The sequence below is a fragment of the Chiloscyllium plagiosum genome, unplaced genomic scaffold, assembly GCF_037043375.1.
Source record: "Chiloscyllium plagiosum isolate Xiang-an unplaced genomic scaffold, Cpla_swu_hap1 HiC_scaffold_21, whole genome shotgun sequence".
Lineage (NCBI taxonomy): Eukaryota > Metazoa > Chordata > Chondrichthyes > Orectolobiformes > Hemiscylliidae > Chiloscyllium > Chiloscyllium plagiosum.
The window spans coordinates 25,034,415-25,052,015 of NW_028270159.1; the positions used below are offsets into that span (position 1 = coordinate 25,034,415).

General features: G+C 38.7%; 3 protein-coding genes across 6 annotated transcripts in view; 2 read left to right on the forward strand and 1 right to left on the reverse strand.

Annotated features, from left to right (window-relative positions):
* golga1 (golgin A1) overlaps positions 1-1,569 on the forward strand; it is a 53,336-nt gene extending 51,767 nt beyond the window's left edge. For all 4 annotated transcript variants that reach the window (XM_087998422.1, XM_087998424.1, XM_043720176.2 and 1 more), the window contains one exon: positions 77-1,569. In XM_087998422.1, coding sequence (XP_087854548.1) covers positions 77-160 — 84 coding nt within the window. In that variant the 3' untranslated portion in view covers positions 161-1,569. The remainder of the gene's footprint in view (positions 1-76) is intronic.
* A 2,055-nt stretch (positions 1,570-3,624) lies between these two features.
* On the reverse strand, positions 3,625-10,724 carry arpc5lb (actin related protein 2/3 complex subunit 5 like b). The gene is made up of 4 exons (XM_087998428.1): positions 10,446-10,724; positions 7,042-7,113; positions 5,886-6,062; positions 3,625-4,352 (listed from the first exon to the last, which is right to left on the reverse strand). The coding sequence occupies exons 1-4, from the start codon at positions 10,584-10,586 to the stop codon at positions 4,290-4,292; spliced, it is 453 nt and encodes a 150-aa protein (XP_087854554.1). The 5' UTR covers positions 10,587-10,724; the 3' UTR covers positions 3,625-4,289.
* A 215-nt stretch (positions 10,725-10,939) lies between these two features.
* On the forward strand, positions 10,940-17,394 carry rpl35 (ribosomal protein L35). The gene is made up of 4 exons (XM_043720181.1): positions 10,940-11,029; positions 13,311-13,447; positions 13,806-13,887; positions 17,205-17,394. The coding sequence occupies exons 1-4, from the start codon at positions 10,955-10,957 to the stop codon at positions 17,352-17,354; spliced, it is 444 nt and encodes a 147-aa protein (XP_043576116.1). The 5' UTR covers positions 10,940-10,954; the 3' UTR covers positions 17,355-17,394.
* The last annotated feature ends 207 nt before the right edge of the window (positions 17,395-17,601 follow it).

A 17,601-nucleotide genomic window follows, 5' to 3' on the forward strand; every position in this document is an offset into this window, starting at 1 on the left:
TGAGTCTTACCTGCTTCTACTCTTAGCGAATTAACATCGAGTGGATTTACTAAATATTGTTCTATTTACACTGTAGATGTCTTGGTTTGGGTCAAAACCTACTCCTAAAGGTATTATACGTCCATCAATAACTGGCCGACCTCCCCCTCACTGGCAATGAACCAAGTGCAGTGTCAGGAATGTGCACATTGAAGAAGCTATCAACATAATTCATTTGATGAACACTATAGTTAATAAGATATCCTTATTAGTGTTTTCAGTCACTGTTATGACAGTGTTTTAATACAGGATTACAGGTTTTCCAGGTGTTTACAAGTATTTAATAACTCGTACTTTATATTAATACAGCTTTTAAATGCAAATGAAAATGTTCTCCTATGGGGAATGAAATTCATTGTGAACAAACAAATATTATGGGTTTGAAATTCTGTAGTTTCTAAGCATACAAGTGGAACAATTCTTTTTGACTCTGTAGCAATCCTGAGCTGATTTGAATGAAACACTGTTTGAAGTGATATGCTGTCATTATCTGCATCTTTGCATATGTGCTTCTCCTTCATTGATAGACATTAATGCTTAAAAGTTTTTGCTTCCTCACTGTTAAAGTCATGCTCTTTCCCAACCATCCCCATTGTTACCACAGAGCAGACCGTAACTGATTTTGAACTCAGTATCATGGTCCAAATAGAACATATTTTTAAATTATATTTACATTTTTAGCTTAATCATTTGGTGTCATTTGGATTAATAAAGCTGGAAACCTGCAAGATAAATCATACCAATAGGAGATGCCTGAAAACAAGAAACCAAGTTAAATATTGCAATTGGTTTTCTGTGTATTGGTCCAAAGTATCACTGTCGTCCATTTTCTATGTTTCTCTCAAATATTCTAATAATTGTAAAATGAGCGGTTATTGATTCATAACAAAATTTAGAACCCTTGCATGTGTTCTTGCTGATTAATTGTTATCATGTGGTTTTATTGCAGTTTAAGAATGCAGTAGTGTTGTGTAAAAATGCTGGAACAACCAAAAACAAGGGATTTGATGCCTATATAACAGGAGGCAAGGATGATATAGTTACCTGGGTTAATGCATAAGAGAAAACAAAATTAAACATTCCAAAGGAGCCTTTATAAAGGGTACCTGTATTGTGTATAGAAATTAAGAAAGGTTGTTACACATTGGGACTGGATGTAAAAATAGTTGCATAAATTATATACAGCCTTTCAGAGGTAGAAAATGTTGCTTTTGAAATAATTATGGTCCATCAGTATTTTCTTCATCCTGCTGTTGTGAAACCAGGAATTCTTGAAAGCAGGAGCAACATTGTGTGTAAATATATATATATGTTACATATGAACTAATGCACTTTTATTTGTATAAAAAAAATGCTGTTCAGTGTAATCTTTATAAATGCATCGATTGGCCTTAGCAACTAATTTCTCTCCCTTGATGTTATAAACCTGGTTTGGATAAAGCAAGTGATACTTCATCTGACCTGTGTTTGCTTGGGAATGATTTATAGGTGCAATACTTTCCAATTAAAATTCGTTTAGACTTGCTGAAATTGTGGTTGAATTCTTTGATTAGGTAAAATTTCAGTTCTTCAAAAATGCAGGAACAATTTCATGAGGAAAGTATATTGAGTTGAGGTTTTCAGTAAAATTTCAGCTTGTCCACCTCAGTTAGCTTGAAAAGAAGTATAAGAAGTCGTTCAGAATGTGTTTGCAATTTCAATTGTTGAAAATGGTACACCAGTCCATGTCAATTGACAGGTAAAAAGTGACAAAGGTATTTGAATTGCTGTCTTATATATTTTTCTTGCAAGAATGCACAGAAATTGAATAATCTTTGAAAAATCAAATTATTTCATAATTACTGCACCAAATGCTGATGCCAATCTTCTAAATGTTTTACCTGAGTAAATGTTAAGGTTTAAAGTCACGTAAAAATATTCAGACTAAGTTCACTTACATTAGAAAGAAGCTTTAATTGGTTCAGACTGAAAGACCATCTTTAGTTTCCATAGAATAATGGCAGAAGCAAAGTAATAATTTCATCCTAACCAAATGGCATGTTTTTTAAAACTTGTGGCAGTGCTGCAATTGACTTCAGTTATTTTATGTGACTGCAGTATCTCACTATTTTATTGACTAGCTTCCTAGTAATAATGCTTTTGAAATTCATTTTGACTGTGAGAAGTTGCATGGAATATTTGAGTGCTGCAGCTGCCATCCTGGCTTGTTTTTGAACATTCAAGCACTAACGAAAAATCTACACAAACCTACAGGCCAAACTTCTGCAGGTTGTGTATAATTCAAATCCCAGTGAGATCAGTGTAATTTTACCTTGACTGACCCAAGTTTTGTTATCCATCTCCCAGACCACATTATTAGAGTTTAAGCCAACAAAATGCAATTATTCTTGCTTGAAGTAGGTTACCTACTTAGACAGTGGAAGTAAAAACTGGGTTATCTTTTTTTCTTGACAAGCTGTCAAAGATTGCATGAGGAGTTATTATAATTAATTCTTTCACAAATTTAATGTGCTTATGAGATGGAAATGTAAAAATTTAAGAATGAATAGGTATAGGAATCAATTTAAAATATTAATAAATTACCTAACTTTATACAAGGTGGTCATAAGGACCTGGGCTTTCAATGAAATTCTAAATGTATCATACTATTCAAATATTGTAAATTGTGGTACTATGTAGTTAATCTGGACTGGACCTGAAAAACCTGCTGAGACTTGTATTTGCATAAACATTTAAGGACAAATGTCAGATTTTTTTACTTTGAAAATTGCCTTCTAATTGGTTGGGACATGTCAAAACACCTTAATGATTGTAAGGGAGGTAAAGAATGGAGAAGGTGTAAGCTTTTAAAGATCAAATGGGTTATAACCTGCGAATTTCATTTAATAATAGGGAAACAGTTTGATTTTACTAAATTGTTTATATGATGCATTATACATCCAAAGTGAATTTTACATTACATTCCTAAATTCAGACTTTTGAATTCAGCTGCTCTATTTGTTACTACTGGTGGTGTGCAGTTCATTGGTAAATCCATTCCATGGGAATAATAATAATGTACATTATTGTGAATGGTATTCAGCTAGTTCAGTTGGTCTGCACTGTTTACTGTATGTCAAGTTCTGATTTTTAAACTGCCTCAATATATATGGCCATAATTTTTAGGCCATGTGTTGTGGTCAGGGTAGCTGAAAAGAGCTGTTGGAATATAGAATTTAAAAGGAACATTACACCCATTAAAGTATAACATCAGTGCACTTTTCAATATAGATTTCATTTTTCCTAGTGCGCAGTTCAGCCAGTTCATAGCTTTATGAAGTATAATATAGAATACTGCAAAAACAAATCTGTATTAATAAACTGCCTTTAAAGTACTTCTGAAATGTTACTGTTCAAGGAAGGAACAGATTATTTTTGAGCAAAACACTTGTTAATATTCCCACTGCTCATCTCAGCCAGCATTGAGAAATTCTTCACAAAAATGTGTGATTACTTGAACTGGCATTGATACTGAATTACATTCGTTAATTATAGCCAGCTTTGTACTACAAAGCCCCATGAGGGTTTCAGTAATGCATAAACAAATTAACTTTATTACAGGATTTATTAAATTGACATTACACTAGTTGCATCTAGTAGAGATATCTCCTTACTGCTTTAAGTTAGAAATCAAACCTTAAAATTTTGACATTACAATACAACAAAAAGCTGTCAGATGTTGATCCAAGAGCTTTATTTTGCAGCAGGCACTTCACAATAATTCATCCCTGGTAGTTCAACTAATACTATTGCCATATTTATCACACCAAGTATCCAATAACTGTACAAAAGACAATATGAAAGTGACCCAAAGAAATAAAAAATTATAATACTGCATGTACTGACAATGAAGTCTTAATAGACCACCATGTGGCACAATTCAGGGTAAAATGCACATCAGTGTTTTTTCCATCATGTAAATGTACCTTTTATTAGCCACACTATTTGGTTTCTCAATAGATTTTAAAAAGGTAAAAACAAAAACTAAGAACTGAAAATGTGCAAGACCTTGCATGTCATACTTAGCCAAAACATACAGTAATACAAACTTTCTACCACAATCTATTGAAAGAGCATTCCAAGGTGATTTTTCAAAATAATTTCATTTAATATGAATTAATCTTTAAAGAATGGTTCAAATATTTCTCTTGCTGTTGCTTCCTCGTACTTTCCAACAGCTTTGTCCTCAAGTCAATGCATCATGTAACTTTTTAAACCGTTTTTCTTGCAGTGAGAACTCTTACTATGCAACCTACTCCACCCACTGCTAATGCCTGTGAGGGATAAAAGGAGGAAAATATATTCAAGTCATTGTGATTAAGCTTTTATTTCTAAATTAAACATAATTTGTATTAAAACATCAAAAAGGTGCTTTACTAAAGAAAACTGACACTACCAACATGGGAGATATTAGGCCAAATGACTCTGGTTGTAAGTTTGCTCGCTGAGCTGGAAAGTTTGTTTTCAGATGTTTTGTCACCATACTAGGTAACATCAGTGAGCATCCAGTAGAGCGCTGGTGTTGTGTCCTACTTTCTATTTGTGTCATGGTTTCTAAAAAAGGTAGTTGATATCATTTCTGGTTCTTTTTCTCAGAATGGTAGATGGGGTCCAAATCAGTGTTTTATTTATTGATGGAGTTTTAGTTAGAATGTCAAGCATTAAACTGGCATTCTAACCGGAACTCCATCAATAAATAAAACACTGATTTGGACCCCATCTACCATCCTCTGAGAAAAAGAACCGGAAATGATTTCACCCACCTTAAGAAACCAGGATATAACACCAGCATTCCACCAAAGGCTCACTGATGATGTTACCTAGTATGGTCACAAAATATCTGAAAACAAACCTTCCAGCTCAGCAAGCAAACTTACAACCAGAACCTCAACATGTCAAGGAATGATCAAGTATAAAAGATAACAGTATTAATGGTTTCTATACAAGTTAAGGTGAAGCAAGTGCAGGAGGAAATAGGTGGTCTTGATGTGGTGATGATATACGTTAGGAATATTCACAGCAAATTTATGTAGCTGAACAGTATTTGATAAAAAGGAGGGTTGGTTAGCTCAGTTGGCTGGGCAGCTAATTTGCACTGCAGAGTGAAGCCAATAGCACAGGTTCAATTCCTGCACCAACTGAGATTACCATAGAGGGCATGATGACCTCCGGTTAAACCATCACCGGTCATCTCTCTCAATGACAGCAGCTCTATGGTCACCTTGGACTATACCAACTTTATTTGATAAAAAGGTCTACATGCAAGCAATCTACATTTATACAGCACTTAGAAGAATTCCTTAAGTGATTCACGACTACTGAATTACACTTTGAAGTACAGCAGCCAATTTGTCCACAGTAAAGCCCTACGATACAGCAACCGATTGAGTCTCAGGTAATTTCTTGGCTGCGTTGGGAAGAAATTCATCCAAATTAACCCTCCCTGGTTGTTAGAGTATTTGTCACACATGCATAGGATCTAAGGTGATTATTTCACAACATTTACCAATACAAACCCACAGCCTTCTAACTCTGGTGAAGTTACTGCAAATCAAGCTGACATTGTAAATCTGACCTTGACCTATTTTTTACATATACATTTTATTCAGCAATTATAAGCAGTGACAGCATCACAAAACCAGATTCTTTGCCTGCAGGCCAGATTTTATGAAAACAACAGAGTCTTAAATGGCTGTCACCACTTATCATTGGCCCAGGCATGGAAACAAGTCATCCACCTCTCTCTCTCTCTAATCAAATCCATTGCAAAAAACTATAAAATAAAATTAAAGACTAAAAAAACCTACCTTATCATGCCACTGTAGCAATATTGCACTGCTGTTTTCTGTGGGTTTTTCAAAGCCTTTATAAATGTACTTCATTAATAGATCAACACCATTTCTATCTAATGATTTAACAGCCTGTTCTATCTCACTACTTTTAAAGGATGTAAGGACTTTGAGAACTATTGCCTGTGCCCGTTCCTGTGGAGAAAAAAAAACTCAATTTATAATGTATTCTGTATGTTTTTATTGCATTTTTATAGAAAAGAATTGTCATTCAGTCATTAAACAACTTTTATTCTTTACCTTGCAGTATTGAATATAATGCACCAGACAGTACAGAATTTAAGAGGAAACATTTTATTAGCCATTACTTGAATATAGTGGCCCCTATTTTCCAAAACAAAAGGGCAGCATAGTGGCTCAGTGGTTAGCACTGCTGCCTCACACCAGGGACCTGGGTTCGACTCCAGCCTCAGGTGACTGTGCAAACTCCACACAGACATTCTCCTCATATCTGCGTGAGTTTCCTCCCACAGTGCAAAGATGTGCAGGACAGGTGAATTGGCCAAGCTAAATAGTCAGGGTAAGTGTAGAGATAGGGAAATGGGAATGGGTCTAGGTGCGTTACTCTTCAGAGGGTCAATGTGGACTTGTTGGGCTGAAGGGCCTGTTTTCACACTGTAGGGATTCTATGATTCTAAAAGGTTACTGTTCAGCTGTCTAACTAGTACAGTGACTGTAGAGTGGAACTTTTATAATAAATTTAGGTAATTTTCACTGCAGGTATTCAGGAAAAAAGTTCAAGTACCCTACATTATGACATTAGTTTACCCCATCCACCAATTGCTTTGTTTTAAATACATAACATACCAAATATTAAAGGTCTGTACGAATTAGGAAAATAGCAAACCGATATCATTATCCTTAAAGTGTTATCAAAAGACCATTAACTGAAATCTGGCAAGAAGTTCTGAACTTAGTTGATGTCATCCCTTAAATTAATGTGACAAAACCAGAAGTATAATTGAATTAGTTTAGCTGCACAAAACTTATCCTGTGCAGATAGACAAGGTCTGCTCAAGACATTCGGGTGCATTTCTGGAGTCAAGCCACTGCATTTCGAGAATATTTATATTCGATACAATGTTAAATAATTTAAACTAGATTAATCAAATACCTTAACTGCTTGATTCTTCATGTTGACTGGAGGATTTCTTAAAGCTGCATGGAATGCACTAAGCATGTCACCTGTACATGATTACAGGTCAAGGAACAATAAGTTTTATTTCAAACATTTAAATCCAATGTGTGTTCTTTAGTGACAGGTTTATACACAGGTTAGTGAGTATTCCAAAATATTCCCTTAAAAGTCTTTCACTACTTGTTAATCAATCTATCCCCTAACCTCGGATCCCAGTACACATTCTCTCACCTTTTCAGGACCACATTTGTTCTCCTTAACAAAAACAAATTACTGGAGAAATTCAGCAAGTCTGGCAGCATCTGTAGACATTATGGGTCCAGTAACCCTTCTGAAAAAGGGTCACTGGATTCATCATGAACCTCTACTTAATTTCTCCAGCAATTTGTTTTTTAAAGTTGCCCTTAAGTTCAATACATTTAGTCCCACTCTTCAAATTGAATGTAAAATTCTATCATCTAGATCTCAGAACTAATATTAATCATTCAAAAGTACAAATTCCATCTAGAAAAATACTTTTGTTCAATTAAGAAACATCCCCTGGATCAGCATACATATCAGTTGTGAGGAAAATGGAAACAGATCCAAAGAAGATTGTGCACAACTGCTATTATTATCCAGAAATGTAAACTGGACTTTTCACCTTACCCTTCCATTTGCACTTCAAACATTATACACTGACAGCAGCTTCACCTTTGGGAGCTAATGAACATCATGTACAATAGTTCATCTCAACCAAATGGTAAGGTTTTTAAGGTAGAGATGGATAGATTATTGATTAACAAAGTGGTGAAACATTATTGGGGATGGAGTTGAAGATATAATCAGATCAGATGTGATCTTACAGAATGGCTGGTCAAACTCGCAAATGTAACAAGTGATGGGCTACGGGATCAGTATTGGAGGTGAATCGAATTGAATTTACTGTCACGTGTACCGAGGCACAGTGAAAAGCTTTGTCTTGTGAACAATACAGGCAGATCGCATAGTTAAGTAAATAATAGGTAAACAGCAGCAAAAACAGAAACACAGGGACAGGCGAATGCTAAGGGTTTTGTGAGTCCATTCAATATTCTAACAACCCCGGCTGTTTCGCAGGGGTTTCAACTTCTTACAATTTATAGGGACAGCTTGGATGAACGGACCAAAGGTATGTTCACGAAAGACACAAGCGTAGGTAGGAAAGTAATCTCAGAGAGAGGATGTAGTTTAAATGAGTCAGCAAAAATCTAGCAAATGGTATACAAGTAAAAATGCCCATTTTGGCTGCAAGATTAAGAAAGAAGCATATTATCTAAATGGTGAGTGCTTGCAGTGCTCCAAAACACAGTGTCCTCATCTATGAATCACAAGGTTGGCACGCAAGTATTTAGGAAAGCTAATAGAATCTTACTGTTTATTGTCAGGGAAATTTAATACAAAAAGTAAATTACTCTCCAACCTTACAGGGCATTTGTGAGACCACATCGAGTGCTGCAAATAATATTGTTCTCCTTATTGAAGAAAGGAAATATGATATACCTGAAGCAGTTCAGAGAAGCGTTAAATGACTCATAATTGCAATGAGTCAAAACGTGTGGCACTGGAAAAGCACAGCAGGTCAGGCAGCATCCAAGGAGCAGGAGAGTCAATGTTTTAGGCATAAGCCCTTCATCAGGAATGTTGGGGGTAAAGGGACTGAGTGATAAATAGGGGGGGGGTAGAAGGTAGCTGGGAAGGCAATAGGTGTGCGGGGGGTGGTGGTGATTGTGATAGGTCAGTGGGGAGGAAGATGGACAGGTCCGACAGGTCAAGGGGACAGTGCCAAGTTGGAGGGTCGGATCTGGTATGAGATGGGGGAAGTAGTGAAGTTGATGTTGATGCCATATATATAGTTGAAGAGTCCCAAGGTGGAAGATGAGGTATTCTTCCTGTAGTTGTCAGGTGGCTTAGATTTGACAGTGGAGGCGGCCCAGGACTTGCATGTCTTGTCGGAGTGGGAGAGGGAGTTGCTTTTCAGGTATCACACTATTCGCCTCTGACTGTCCAGCATCTGCAGTCCTCACTTTCTCCTCATAACTGGAATGAGCAGGTTGTCTTACAAATAAAAGCTGAATAGGCTAAGCTTGATTCTGAAGTTTAGAAGAGTAAGGGAAACATAATCCTGACAAGCCTTAATAGGGTAGGGTTTGGAAAGGAAATCTCCCCTCATGGGAAGATTCCAGAACCTTTTAAGACATAAGGAAAATTTTCCAGAAAGTCATTAGTCTTTGGAAAGCTCTTCCACAAAAAGTGGTGGAAACAGAGTCTTCGAATTTCTTTTAAGGTAGAGTTAAATAGATTCCTGACATGTGTGTGTGGTTGAAATGTTATCCCCACCTACCTATTACATGGAATAACCGGATCAGGCATGATCTTATTGAATTTATTTTCTCAATATCAGAAATATTATGGTAAACTTGTGCAGCTGCCAGGACTTAAACCCAGGCCTTCTGGCTCAAGTGCACAACCAGTGCACAAGTACCCTCATGACCTTATTGAGTGACAGGGGGATCAAGTGGCCTCGTCCTGTTCTTAATTTAAATGTTTGTAAGAATGCAGGACCTGGCTAAGAATACTCAAATTCTGGCTGGACGTTAACATTGCAGCTGAAAATGATTGGGGTTATTTTCTAACTTAAACAAGACCTCAAATCAGGTTCCAAAACAGTAGGCTGTCGTGCCAGTTGGATGGTGGAACAACATTTTTGGGATCATGATTTAATTTTAGCAATAGTACGTTTGGAGCTCGAACTGAGTTCTGACAAGTAGATTTCTTAGATGTCATTTTGGGTGTCTTCATCGTCTGTCTCCGAGACTTGACTGCTACTCCAATCACAGCTTGTACAACGGTGGATCTTTTACTATTTTTAAGAGACAAACCGAGCAGTATTGACCTCGTCCGTCCTTCCTCCAATTTCCACACTCGGATCTGATAAAAGTTTGAGGTCTTAAAGTGCTGAACACAGCGGGGAAAACATTGAACATTCAAAATAAAAGATTTAAACAAGTCTCCAAAATGACTAATTCTGCACAAGATATAACCAACTCACACTGAAGTCGTCAGTTAAACGACACCTCGATGAAAATGAAGCAATCCAGTGGAGGATGAGTGCGAAACCAACGTCATTAATTTCACTCGAGGGGAGCTCCAGGCTGCCCGGCAGCGCCGTTAATAGTCGGCAGCAGTTTGAGAGCGGATGCGGTTCCCAGGGGGAAGAGTGAGGGGTCCGCGGGCACGGGGAGGGGAGAGCTGTCACCTTCCCTCCCAGGGTGTGCGGCGCTCTGCCAGCCAGCCCCTGGTCTCTCTCACACACGCGCGCTCACGCACAGAGGGAGACGGCCCCCGCGGCCAGAAGGATATTGCCTGATGAGAGTGTCCACCTCCAGCGAATCGGGCCCCTGCTGCTCCACCGCCTCCTCCTGCTCATCCACAAACTTGTTTTCATCGTACTCATCAACGTCGACTTTCCGAAACCTGTTTGAGAGCGTGTTTTTCGCCATCTGCCCCTGCTTATGTTAAAAGAGCAAATGTTAATGGGGACGATAAGCCACTCCCTCACTCCGCACCCTACTGAGCCGGAGGCTGCATCGGCACCGGGAGATCGCGCTGCTTCCACTCAAACCCGGGGCCTGCTGAAGCTTGACCCGGAACCGGAAACAACCTCTGGAATGTGCAATCTTTGGGAGAGGGCAGGAAACCAAACTCAACAAAACTCGTTGAAAATTGAACCTCGTCGTTAAATTAGTTACAACGATAGAATATAGACAAGCAAAAATGTGTTTCTAAAAAGACGATGATGTTTGTGTAAAGTTAAAAATCTGACTTAATGGATATCTCTGTTGTCTGTCTCCTCCCCTCCTTGAAGTGGATGGTAGAACCGGTCACGTGGAAATACAGGCCCCTCCCCTCGGCCTACCTTTTCCTGCGCCTGCCCAAGACAATGGTAGGAGTTTATGTGTTGCCTGTTTCTGTCCATTGGAGAATCCGATTTAATCCTGAAAAAATATCGCTCGAATAGTTGCAGTAACTGGCTCCAGTCAATCACCGGGCTCCCCTCTATCGTGTCGGCCTTTTATTTGTGAGGCTTTGTAGATTTTACGTTTAAACCATGGCGGATGATCGATTGATCGGCCGCAGGCCGCCGTGTGTCTACTTACATGGCGCCGGCCCCGTCCTCCCTGCATATTGGTCCCCATAGATAACCCCGCCACTGGGAGGTTTGGAGATGTGGGCCTTGCTGAGCAGAGTCTGCGGGAGAGGGCTCATCGGCTTTCTGGGCCTCAGTGGGGCTTCAGACTCCCAGCAGGGTCCCCCGTTGCTCAGTACCATCGGCTCCCCCTTCTCCCAAAAGTCTTGGTTTTGCTCCTTTTTGAAATGACGGTTAGCACTAGGAGTGTTCATCTTGCTTCCCCCTAACCACCGTGAGCAGCTTTTGCGTTGGTTCCTCAATTGCAGTGCTGTTGGCTGTGAGGTTTTGGGGGCTTCCTAATGGGATAGTTGAGTGCCAACTCGGCTTTGTGACATGAGAGAGAAACTTATTGATAGTGATCCTCCTTTCCCCATTCCTCTTGGTGATAGTGGTGACTGAGCTGGTAAGGTGTTGTTCAAGTAAGCTTGGTGAATGCTGCAGTACTACCATTCCAGTACTGGGTGCACTGTTCAAGCATATTGGTTTGTAGCGATGGTTGTCTGATTTCTTCAGAGTTGTGGTTGAACCCGTCCAGTAAAGTGGTGAATGTCCTTCTGTCCTGCAAATTTGATATTTGAAACACTTTTTCTCAATCTCAGCAAGTTACATGAATTGAATTTATTGTCACATGTACCGAGGCACAGTGAAAAGCTTTGTCTTGCGAGCAATACAGGCAGATCACATATTGAATAGTTTTTTAATTCATTCATGGGATGCCAGCATTTATTGCCCATTCTAATTGCCCTTGCGAAGGTGGTAGTCGGCTGCCTTCTTGCACTCAGCCAACTGAGTGGCTTGCTCGGTCCTTTCAGAGGGCAGGAGAAAGTGAGGACTGCAAGCCTTGGAGATCAGAGTCAAAAAGTGTGGTGCTGAAAAAGCACAGCAGGTCAAGCAGCATCAGTGGAGCAGAGAGTCAACATTTCGGCGTTGTTCCAAAATGTTGACACTCCTGCTCTTCAAATGCTGCCTGACCTGTGCTTTTCCAGTGCCACACTTTTAGTTTGAGAGTCAACCGTGTTGCTGTGGGTCTGGAGTCAAAGTAGGCCAAACCATGTCAGGATGGCAGATTTCCTTCCCTGAGCCAAATGGACTTTCTTTTTCCCACCTGACAATTGACAATGGTTAAATGGTCAATTGGATTTTTTTATTAAATTCCAATTCCACCATTTGTTATGGTGGTGAGTTGGGATTTGAACCTGGGTCCCTAGCACATTAGCTGAATTTCTGGATTCAGTCATTTTAATACCACTAGGTTGTCACCATCTACTATTGTAGGCAGATGTTACTGTTGGTTTTATTAAAAGTTCTGATGAAATGACATTGAAGTGGACCTTTGCTTTGGTGATGCTATTAGAAAGGAAGAATATTATGATTCAGTTGTACTGCGCTGTGGTCAGACTCTCTGGAGTGCTTTCAGGAGCTGCATCCTTGGATGACATACACCATGTTGATCCACCAGAATTAAATTGAGGTCAGGCACAGTAAACCTTGGTCCTGTTCTCTTGAATTAAAATTGAAGGATTGAACAATTTGAAAAAGGGAGAGTAATTTTAAAATTGATGTAATTTAGCCCAGGTGAGCTTCCCACCACATAGCCATGCACTGACTATTCTTAACTCTGTGACCAACTCTATCCTTTCCCCGGTTCATCAGCTCAAACTCTTGTATTTTTATTATTTCACCTAAACTTCCAACAGACTCTTAGCAAACCTTGCATATTTTACCCTAGGTAGGTTTGTGAATGTTTGAAAATGTACATGTTCAAATTCATCTATTGGCCCTGTGCAGACTAAGCTATGAGATCAATGCATGTTTGGTTATACATTATCTGAATTAGAAACAGGTAAATAGGGTTAAGGATCACATTAGCAAAGATCTACTTGAATAATTTGAGTTGAAGGACCAACGCTTGGTATGTGTAGCATTATCAGCTACTTGTATTGTCTTCAGGTTTTTGAATGCATATACTATTAGTTGTCTTCAGGTGGAAGCTTGGTTAGTGTGATAGTAACATGGTGATTCTTATTAAATGTAGGCAAAAATCAAGGCACGTGATCTGCGTGGCAAGAAAAAGGAGGAGTTACTGAAACAGTTGGATGACCTCAAGGTTGAACTCTCCCAGCTCCGTGTGGCCAAAGTAACTGGTGGAGCTGCATCCAAGCTGTCCAAAATGTGAGTATATAGGCACTGGATTTGTTTGTTTTTTGCACATGCTAGTGATTTTAAAATTTTCTTTATTAGAAGGGACAGGTTTGGAGTCCAGGTTTTAGTGAGTCAGAACTCTGGAGGTTTGAATGATTTTGCTGCTATTTGGCAGGTATGACTTGGTGCTCTAAAAGGACTCTTGACTTTCTGAAGTACTTGGGTTCCTTGTTGTAGTTTAAGTGAATTTCTATGTAATTCAGTGCAAGCAAATACATGTTGGGAGTGTGAGATCCATGTGAGCTGTAGTATACTTTTTTAAAATCCTACCTCTTATTTTCAGAATTGGAGAAGATTTGTAATTATGTTACAATTTTTTTCTCTCTAGTCGTGTAGTGCGGAAGTCCATTGCAAGAGTTCTGACTGTTATCAATCAGACGCAAAAAGAGAACTTGAGAAAATTCTACAAGGTGAGTCCAAGTTTTTATGCAATTTCATGCAGTTTTTTGTAACTGTTGTAATTAAAGCATGCAGCGATCCTGGGACAATGTTCACGAAAATAACATGCTGATGAAATGAAGCAGTTTAGTGAACAGTGTATGCTGTTCATTTATAACATTCATACAAACTTTTATAATTCTTTTAAAACATAAAGTTGACTTCAAAATGGAGTCACCAAGCAATAGGGAGAGTCAGACACACTTGTGTTAATATTAATGCATTTGATTTGGGTAGATTTGATATTTGTTTATCTCTTAAACGAACTACCTCCATCACAGGTGGAGCCTAGAAAGGTCCAACAGTCGCAACACAGCCAACAGTGTTTCATACGGTAACACTGAATCTGCAATGATTGTCCAAAGTTTATCTTCCAATCTGTGTTCCTGCCTCGTTTTCCTGATTTCTCAGGTTCTATTCCTTAAGTTCAATCTCTGATATATTCTCCATTTGTCAGTTTTTCATGCCTTACTTTCTAGATGCTCATCTCTCACTTCTAGCTGTCCAAGTTTGCCTTTTCCTTTCTTTCCTTACACTTTTTCTGCTGTCTTGTGCTCATATCACTACTGCCAGACTGCTCTATTTCTTCAAAAAATAGATAAAGATGCTGGAAATCTGGAATAAAAATAGAAAATGCTGGGGGGATGGGGGAATACACTTAGGTTGGAGAGCATCGGTGTAGAGGAGAAAGCAGTTACTTTTCATGCTTATGATGGGAAAACTTAGAAGTTACTAGTGGAATACGGTCAAAATGAATGAATGTTCCCCTGTCTTCCATCCTAGAAACCTGAACTACATAAAAGTTAGTCCTCCAGGCCCAAAGGGGATAGGGATGGGACAAGAAGAGAAACAAATGTGCCTAGAGAAGGTGAGCTATTGAGTGAAAAGAATGGGAAATAAATTGAGGCTGGCAGAATGCTGCATGGTTAGCACAGTCTTGCAGTGCCTGAGACAGAGGTTCAATGCCTGCCTTGAGTGACTGAGTGGAGTTTACACATTCTCCCCATGACAGTGTTTCTGGCATGTGCTTCAGTTTCCTCCTGCAGTTCAAAGATGTGCAGGTTAGGTAGACTTGTCATGCTAAATGTCCTGTAGTGTTGAATAATGTGCAGGCTTGGTGGATTAACCATGGTAAATGCAACGTTAGGGGGATTGGGTGGAGGTGGACTGAGTCTGGTTGGGATCTCTTTAGAAGGGCAAACATAATGGGCCAAGTGGCCTTTTTCCACACTATAGAGAATCTGAGGGCCAGAGTCTGTCTCTGAAATTGTTGAGTCCAGAAAGGTGTAAAAGGTCCAGAAAAATGTCATAATGAAGAAATGAGGTTTTTTTTTTAAGCTTATGTTGAAACTTAACTGGAACAATGCAGCAGACCAAGGGTAGAGATATCATTGTGAGAGCAGGCTGGTGAATTAAAATGACATGCCACAGAAAGCCTGGGTGTCATATTTAGGGACAGAACAGAGATTAGCAAGTTTTGAGAAGACTGGGGCAAAACATTCATCCTAGACAAGCCAAACCGGCATGCATGAGAATTCCTAGGAACATGGCATTCCAACCAGAACTCTATCAACAAACACATTGACTTGGATCCCATTTAGCACCCCAGAGAAAAAGAATCGAAAATGACATCACCAACCGAAGGAAACCCAAACATATAAATCGTACGTAGGAAACACCAGCAGTGTTTCTGCCGGAGGCTCACTGATGTTACCCAGGACCATGAGCAAAACTACATCCAGAGAGAACAGAGGTCCCGTCATTGTGGAGGAAACCATGTTAAGAGTAGTGTACAGAATAGACAAAAAATACACTTGCAATTCTTACTTGAAAAGAGATTCTTTACGATTTTGAATGGTGAAGAGTAGGGAAGAAGAAGAGGCAGGTGGTAGATCTTCTGACTTTGTATTATAGCACCTTTCTATGTAGTTGGATCATACAATAAACAGGGCATAGATGTAACAACTTGTTGTAATTAAAAATTTGTTACCCAAATCTTTGTGCATACAAGTTTTTAATCTCTCTTTAAGTCTGCACACTGGTGAACAGATTATGACATTTTGCTTTAAACTGATATATATTTAATAGGTGAGCGAGCAGTTTGAACAGTTAGTGTGCACAAGGCCACATACAGGTGATCTCCGTTTGATTCTGAATTGAGTAGGTCATACGGTATGGTTAATGTTTTGATGATTTGGGTATCAAGGAGCTTTGGGACAGAATAAACTGGCTGATAGACTGCTGTTTCACCTTTGGAGGATGTATTGGAATTTTAAGATTTTAGCATTTCTCCTCGGAAGATTGAAAGTCAGCAGTGAGTTTGGGTTTTTGAGCAAAATTTCATAATGCTGCAGTGTTAAGGTACAGGATACAATAGTGTAATGGTTATCTTACTAGACCAGTAATCCAGCGGTTTAGACTATTGCATCAGAGAAAATTTAGTTCCAATCCTAGAATGTCTGTTTGAGAATTTGAATTCAGGTTTTAAAAAACTGAAGGCATAAATCTAATTCTGGTAAAAGTGACCTTGAAATTGGTTATTGGAAAAAGAAACTTGCTGTCTTCGATGGCCTGTCTGTCAGATTCCTGTTTGCCAAACAGAAGGAAAACACAAAAAGCTTCTAAAATCTACTCATCAGGTATGCACACTGGGGCAAATATAATCCCATTCACTTTTATTTTCATTGCTCTGTTGACCACAATTCCCCATTTTAAAATGCTTATTCTTTTGTTAAATCCTTTTGTGGCTGTATCCAATGTCTCTGTGCTGAAGAGAAACAATATATTAAATAACTTACTGTTTAAAATGTATGCTGAAAATCAGTTCTGTGTATGTTGATCCAATTATTTCCTGATTTCATCTGAAAATTGCATGATGTCCATGTACACCACTACAGAAGTTTAACTAGTCAATATGATTACGTATGTATGTGAGATGAATAAAGTGTTGGGTGTCCTTTTGATTGTGCTGCATAATGATTTCTGTGTGTTGTTCTTGTTTCCCCTACTTGTTAACATGGGAGAAACTTGATTAAGTTTAAAAGTACTGTAAAGTTTATTACTGTCGTTGAAAATATAATTCAGAATCAAATCTGAGTTAGACCAATTATGATAATGTGACTTGATATATCTGTTCTTTAGTTACTATTCAACATTCAGTGGCATTGGTCCTCTGTACTTTAGGTTATTGCTAGTTACTGTTAAGTAAATTGTAAAATCAGGGCTTTTCCTGTGGTGATGGGTTACATATGTTTAGCCATTGCTGATCAAAGGTTTTTTTTTAACTCAGGGCAAAAAGTATAAGCCTTTGGACTTGCGACCCAAGAAGACCCGTGCCATGCGTCGTCGACTAAACAAATATGAGATGAGCTTGAAGACCAAGAAACAGCAAAGGAAAGAGCGTCTGTACCCCATGCGCAAATATGCTGTAAAAGCATGAATGTTCTGTCACAGAAAATATTAAATTTAAGAATGCCTTGTGTTTTTAGTTTTTTTTTCCTCTTCAGTGTTCAGAAATTTGGTATACTTTTCCAATAAAAGGGTTGGATGTAAGGTTACTCCCAGTATCTTGACCACCTTCTCGATCTGAGTGATTTTGCATAGTAATTCATGTCGGGGCTGGTTGGCAGATAGAAATCGGTGTACCCACAACCTGTGTTTTCCAAAGAGCCAGACAAATTAAATAA